The following is a 7298-nucleotide window of genomic DNA, read 5'->3' on the forward strand; positions in this document are numbered from 1 at the left end:
ACCATGAGATAAGTGTTGACTTAGTCTTGCAGTCCTTGCCACCTTCATTTAATGGCTTTGTGGTTAACTACCATATGAACAAGGCAGAGACAACGCTCCCAGAGTTGTTGAATCTCTTGACCACTGCTGAGGGTGCTGTTAAAAGGAACAGGACCCAAGATCTTCTGATTGGCGGGCCTAAAAAGACCAAGGGTAAAGGCAAGTCTGTAGAATCAGACAAGCTCAAACCCAAAGGTCAGCCCAAGAAGAAGAAGGGCAAGGGAAAAGTGAAAGGAAAGGAGAAATCCAAGGACAATGCTAAAACTGTATGCTTCCATTGTCAGAAGGAAGGACATTGGAAGAGGAACTGCCCATTATTCCTTGTGAGCCTCAAGGGAAAGAAGCATGATGATGCTTCAGCCTCTGGTATGTTCGCTATAGAAATTAATTTTTCAAGTGTTGATTCTGCTTCACGGGTATTGGATACTGGCTGTGGATCTCACATCTGCAATTTGTTGCAGGTACTAAAGAGTCCTAGGAAGCTGGAGAAGAATGAGGTCAATCTCCGCGTCGGGAATGGACCATTGTCACTCTCCTCCATGACCATCCTCCTAGCAGCATGGAATGGGTCAGGAACAAGACGATACAGCTGTGGGTCCATAAATGGCTGTGAGGGCATGGGAACATCAGCTGGAGCTGGAGCAGGATAAGGATTTTGATACACATAGGGAGGAGGAACCTCTGGGTATACAGGCTGGAATGTCTCAAACGGTACAGAAGGATATGCATGCTCCAGGAAGCGCTGAAATTATTCTCCCTGCATAATGATCTTCTCATTCTGAATAGACAGCCGTGAAAGCTGCTGTTGCATTCCATAAAAATGAAAAGTAGGAGAAGGTCCCTGTGGAGCAACTGGAGCTGCTTGAGCATAATGTGCTTCAGGAGCATCTGGCTCAGGTACCTGAGATTGAATAAGCATACATGGAACACGTGGAGATGGAGGCCTAGTAGCTTTTTGGCTGTTGCTTCTGAACTCAACCTCAGATTTATTACACTGATCTGTGTATGTAGCCAAAGTCAGCATAGATGCAGGTTGAACATCAAACTCCTCATCCACAGCGATAAGCACTCCTGCCCTGGTACACAAGTGGAAAATAAGATAAGCAAAACCCAAATGTTCTTTCCATCTACTCCCTTTTACCATATGATAAATTCTATCAGATAACACTGTAGAAATGTCCAATCTTTCTGGCCCAATAAGAATGTTTAATAGAGATGCCCGCTCAATATTCACATCTGATAGATTAGAAGAGGGCAAGATATTAGCATTCACAAAACAATGCCAGAAACGGCATTCACCAGTCAGCTCTTTCATACGTAACTTTTTCTTGGATACCACCAGTTCTAGTGTCCCATTTGGAGAATGGGTGAGTAATCCATGTCCTTACCCTTTTTGTCAAAAAAGGAAATTCATCCCGGTAAATCCTACGCCCCATACTAGGCAACATTATGTTATACAAGGAGGTATACTCACAAGAAGTATGTTGCCTAAAAGTTGTCAGCAGGTAGGACTCAATGGTGGCTGCATCAAAAGGAACCACAACTCCTCTAACCCATGAAGTTCTAGTGGTATCTAAATCCTCCAGTTCGGCATTGGCACATAACTCCTTAACAATTGAGCTTGAGGCTGGTTCAGCATAACTTACCAGCACCTCCCATTTCCTTCTTTGGATGGTTTGCATAATAGGATTATCTTATGGCAAATCCATATCAATGGTTCTTTCATGAATGAAGCCCTTGTTCTCATAAAGGTCATAGAATCTCTTTTGGGCTTCCATGTTCACAAATCTGCTTTCATCCAGCTGAGAAACTTTTCGCTTCTTTTTACTACCACTTGTCGCTGGTTTCTTACCCATAAAGGTCTGAAAATCAGAAAAGTAATCCAGTGCAAAGGGTATATAAAATATCACAGTTAGCCCATAACACAACAATAATTCCCAGATTTATCTCAGATTATATCACAGCAATATACCCAATTTACTCATAAATAAAATACCGAGCAAAAGATTCAACATTACAGGACTCAAAATGTCTAACTACACATACATATAAGATATGACCATAAAAGCAATTTTTTTTATTTTTTATTTTATAGATTCACATGAATTGCTTACCCCCACACATCAAGAACCCACACATCAAGAATCCACCCCCATACACAAAACACCATACCAGATATATCATCAAATCAAACAATACTCAGATATAGTCTTGCTCTCAGTTCATTAAACCAAAATAAAAATTCAAAAAGATGAAGACTTTACCTTGGGCGCCATGAAAATGGAGTGTGTGGTGAGAGGATCTTGTAGTATTTTAAGAAAGTAAAAATAAAACAAATAAAATATAATGAGAATGGGAGGGGCGTGGATGAAAGATGTGTGTGATGTGAAGAAGAAGAAAGAAGAAGGGAGAAGAAGAAGAGAAAAGAAGGGGCGTGAGAGAGAGAATGAGGTGGGCTTAGGTTTTGGAAAAAGGAGAGAGAAATAGGGATTTGAGAGGAGGGTGTCGGTGGGAAAAATGTGATTTTATTTATTTATTTATTTATTCTGCCGACACAGCGCCTTTTTTTTTATTCGGCGCTGGTCCGCGCCCTTGCGCGTGACCGCGCCCCGGCGCGCAGTGGCGCCGTATTATTATTAATTTTTTTGAGATAAAACAACTTCTACATTGGGTTGCCTCCCAATAAGCGCGTGTTTAACATCACGAGCCTGACGGTTGCCTCTTTTATGTGCCAACAGAGTTGAGATATTGAGCCACAGTATTTTGTGACACAATTCCTCCATGATAAAATTTCAACCTTGAACCATTTACCTTAAAAGGTCTATCTTCTTCCAATGGTGATATCTCTATTGTACCATAAGGAAAAACTGTCTTCACCACATAAGGACCGAACCATCTTGATTTCAATTTTCCTGGAAATAACCTCAAACGAGAATTGTACAGCAACACTTGTTGTCCTGGTTCAAACTCCTTGTGGATAATCTTTCTGTCATGCCATTTTTTTGTTTTATCTTTGTAGATTCTGGCACTCTCATAAGCAGAATTTCTGAACTCATCAAGCTCACTCAGTTGAGCCTGTCTTTTCTCAAAAGCTTTTGTTGAATCAAAATTTAAAAATTTGACAGCCCAGAAAGCTCGATGTTCCAACTCTACAGGTAGATGACAAGATTTTACAAATACCAACTGATAAGGTGATGTACCAATAGGAGTTTTGAAAGCAGTCCTATATGCCCACAAAGCATCATCCAGCCGCTTAGACCAATCCTTCAAAGAGTTCCCAACAGTCTTCTCGAGAATCCTCTTCAACTCTCTGTTAGAAACTTCCACTTGACCACTAGTTTGAGGATGATAAGGTGTAGCAACCTTATGTTTAACACCATACTTAGCCAGTAGGTTATCAAACTGCTTGTTACAAAAATGAGTACCTGCATCACTTATTATTGCCCTTGGTACACCAAACCTTGTGAAAATATTCTTTCTCAAGAAATTTACAACCACCTTAGCATGATTGGTGGGAAGAGCAACAACCTCAACCCATTTGGAGACATAATCAATAGCAACAAGGATGTATTGGTTAGAGAATGATGAAGGAAATGGTCCCATAAAACCTATCCCCCATACATCAAATAGTTCTACCTCTAATATGCTATTTAGAGGCATTTCATCCTTGCGGGAAATGTTTCCAACTCTTTGACATTTATCACATCTTTCCACATAATCCCTTGCATCTTTGAATATCGTAAGCCAATAATACCCACTCTGTAGAAATTTTTGAGCGGTTCTATTGCCTCCAAAGTGTCCTCCATAGTCTGATGCATGGCAGTGCCACAAGATCTCATGAACTTCAAATTCTGGCACACACCTTCTTATAATTCCATCAGCACACTGGAAATACAGATAAGGATCATCCCAATGAAATCTCCTTGCATCTCTGAGGAACTTCTTCTGTTGTTGCCTGGTAAGGTTGGGAGGCAGCTCTTTTATCACCTTGTAATTGGCAATATCTGCAAACCAAGGGGGTACAAATATAGCCATCACTCTTTCATCAGGAAAATGGTCATTTATTTCTCTCTCAGGACCATCTTGTAATCCTTTCTCCTAGATGCGTGACAAATGATCTGCCACCTTATTCTCCACTCCAGCTTTATCTCGGATCTCCAAATCAAACTCTTGAAATAAGAGCATCCACCTTAACAATCGGGGCTTGGCATCCTGCTTATTCATCAATTGATAGCAGAGTGGTCAGTAAAAACAATTACCTTGGAACCCAATAAATAAGATCTAAATTTGTCCAAGGCATATACTACTGCTAGCATTTCTTTTTCAGTCGTGGCATAATTTACTTGTGCCTCATTTAAAATCTTGCTAGCATAGTATATGACATGTAACAATTTATTCTTACGTTGGCCAAGGACTGCACCTATAGCATAGGCACTAGCATCACACATGAGCTCAAAAGGTAAACTCCAATCAGGAGCTACAAGAACGGGAGCTGTAGTGAGCTTTTCTTTCAAAAGATTAAAAGCTTTAAGGCATGCATCATCAAATTGAAATTCAGAATCCTTTTCTAAAAGTTGGCTCAAAGGTTTAGCTAATTTAGAAAAGTCTTTAATAAATCTCCTGTAAAACCCAGTATGTCCTAGAAAACTTCTAACACTAGTCACATTATTAGGGGGAGGAAGTTTCTCAATCAACATTAATTTTGCTTCATCTACCTCAATCCCTTTTTCAGATATCTTATGACCTAAGACAATTCCCTCTTGTACCATAAAATGACATTTTTCCCAGTTAAGTACAAGATTTGTTTCTTGGCATCCTTTTAACACATGAGTTAAATTCAACAAACATATATCAAAACAAGAGCCAAAAATGGAAAAGTCATCCATAAATACCTCAAGGTTTTTCTCCACCATGTCAGAAAAGATGGAGAGCATGCACCTCTGGAATGTGGCAGGTGCATTACATAGACCGAACGTCATCCGTCTATAAGCAAAGACTCCAAAAGGGCAAGTGAAGGTTGTTTTCTCCTGATCTTCTGGTGCCACTGGAATTTGGTTGTACCCAGAATATCCATCCAAGAAACAGTAGTAATTGTGACCAGCCAATCTTTCCAACATTTGATCAACGAAAGGAAGTGGGAAGTGATCCTTCCTTGTGGCAGTATTTAACCTCCGATAATCCACACACATTCTCCAACCAGTAATGGTTCTAGTTGGAATCAGATTTTTTTTCTCATTGTGGACTACAGTGATACCTCCCTTTTTCGGAACTGTTTGCACCGGGCTTACCCAAGCAGTATCTGAAATTGGATAAATCATACCAGCATCAAGAAGTTTCACAACTTCCTTCCTTACAACTTCCTTCATTGTTGGATTGAGCCTCCTTTGAGGCTGCCTTACTGGTCGAACTTCTTCCTCCATGAGGATTTTATGAGTACAGAATGAGGGATTAATACCCTTCCAATCAAAAATTGACCATCCTATAGCAGTCTGATGGTTCTTCAATACTGTAATCAATATGATTTCTTGCTCAGAAGACAACCCCTTGTTAATGATAACAGGGTAAGTCTACTCTTCACCCAAGAAGATATATTTAAGAGTTTTTGGAAGTTCCTTCAACTCAACCTTTGGGGCACCATCTTCCTTATCAGAATCTTTCTTTTCAAGAACTTCAAATACCTCAACCTTTTCTTCCTTCAAAGGAACTAATCCATGCATTTCAAGTTCTTCCTCAGACTGTTGACTAGAAGGTATTTCTTCTTCCACCACTTGCTCTAGAATATAAAGTCAAAAACAATTGCCTTTATCATAAGATTATTTTATGGAGTCAAAGACGTTGATGGTGATGGTCTCATCATTCATCCTCAACTCAAGCTTGCCATTTTCAACATCAATCATGGCTCGAGCAGTAGCCAAGAACGGTCTACCCAATAACAAAGGCATTTCAGTACCCTATTCCATGTCTAACACTACAAAAACTGCTGGGAAGATGAACTTGTCCACTTTAACAAGAACATCTTCAATAATTCCACTCGGTCTCCTCAAAGATCTATCAGCGAGTTGAAGCGAAACCATAGTGGGTTTTAATTCAGTAATTCCCAGAGATTTGCAAACAGATAACGACATCAGGTTAATGTTTTCCCCAAGATCACACAATGCCCTACCAACATCAGTATTACCAATAGCAATGCGAATATTGAAGCTACCTGGATCATTGAGTTTGGGTGGAAACTTCTTCTGTATGATGGCACTACACTCCTCAGTGAGTGTGACTGTCTGGCATTCCTGCAGCTTATGTTTTCTGGATAACAAATCCTTCATGAACTTGGCATAATTGGGCATGTTAGCCAGAGCTTCAGCAAAAGGTATGTTTACATGCAACTTCTTGAAGATATCAAGAAATCTTGCATATTGCTGCTTTTGAGCATCCTTCTTGAATCGTTCTGGATAAGGTGCCACGGCTCTCACATATTCCGGATTCAACTCAAATTTCTTCCTTTCAGTAACAATAGGTGGCTCTTCTTCCTCACCTTTCTGAACAGTTTTCTCAACATCAGAAGGAATTATCACTTCTTTTTCTGTCTCCTTTACCTCCTTAAGCTTCTCATCAGCTTCTACAATTGTGCTTGGCTTTTCTGAAGCTGCTACCACCTTACCACTTCTAGTTGTGACAACCATACAATCTTCCTTGGGGTTGGTAACTGTATTGCTAGGGAAGGTACCTGGAGCTCTTTCTGTAAATTGCTTAGCCAGTTGGCCAATTTGATTCTCCAAGTTCCTAATAGAAGCATTGGTGTTTTTGGTATTTGCTCTAGTCTCCTCCATGAAAGCATTAGAATGCTGAGCCATTTGTCCAATTAACTTCTCCAAATCAGAAAGTTCTTTCTGTGGAATAGGAGGAGGTTGCAGATAATTGTTGGAACTATAGTCAAGACCACCTCCTTGACCTCTCCTCTGAAAATTACTTCCAGAAGGAAAATTCTGATTTTTTGAGAAATTTTGTTGGGGCTTCTGTTCATACCAAACCCCATTTACTTGCAACTGTTGTGGATTATCACCCATTAGAGTAGGACACTCATTAGACTCATGAGCTTCCTTACAATATTCACAAACCACAAAAGTTGATTGAACCTTGGACACTTGAAGTTTTTCAAACTTTTCATTTAAGCTGTCAAACTTTTTGGACAACAGCTTTTGTTCAGCAAGCATAGCATCATTGCTTTCCAGCTTTATCACTCCCTTTTTTATTTGAGCTGGTAC

At 40.0% G+C, this 7298-nt stretch overlaps 1 protein-coding gene across 1 annotated transcript; it reads right to left on the minus strand.

Annotated features, from left to right (window-relative positions):
• Positions 1 to 5990: 5990 nt before the first annotated feature.
• LOC133310515 (uncharacterized) lies at positions 5991 to 6863 on the minus strand. The gene is made up of 2 exons (XM_061511445.1): positions 6414 to 6863; positions 5991 to 6323 (listed from the first exon to the last, which is right to left on the minus strand). The coding sequence occupies exons 1-2, from the start codon at positions 6861 to 6863 to the stop codon at positions 5991 to 5993; spliced, it is 783 nt and encodes a 260-aa protein (XP_061367429.1).
• Between the last annotated feature and the right edge of the window lie 435 nt (positions 6864 to 7298).

The sequence above is a fragment of the Gastrolobium bilobum genome, unplaced genomic scaffold, assembly GCF_033153095.1.
Source record: "Gastrolobium bilobum isolate Gb01-03AN ecotype WA unplaced genomic scaffold, APGP_CSIRO_Gbil_v1 utg4571, whole genome shotgun sequence".
Classification (NCBI taxonomy): domain Eukaryota; kingdom Viridiplantae; phylum Streptophyta; class Magnoliopsida; order Fabales; family Fabaceae; genus Gastrolobium; species Gastrolobium bilobum.

Bases quoted from the DNA above. Each gene is read 5' to 3' on its own strand.
- LOC133310515 (XM_061511445.1), bottom strand. From the start codon at position 6,863: ATGGAGGAGACTAGAGCAAATACCAAAAACACCAATGCTTCTATTAGG. The intron at 6,324-6,413 runs GTAAACATACCT...CATAAGCTGCAG, and splicing joins ATATCTTCAAGAAGTTGCAT to GAATGCCAGACAGTCACACT.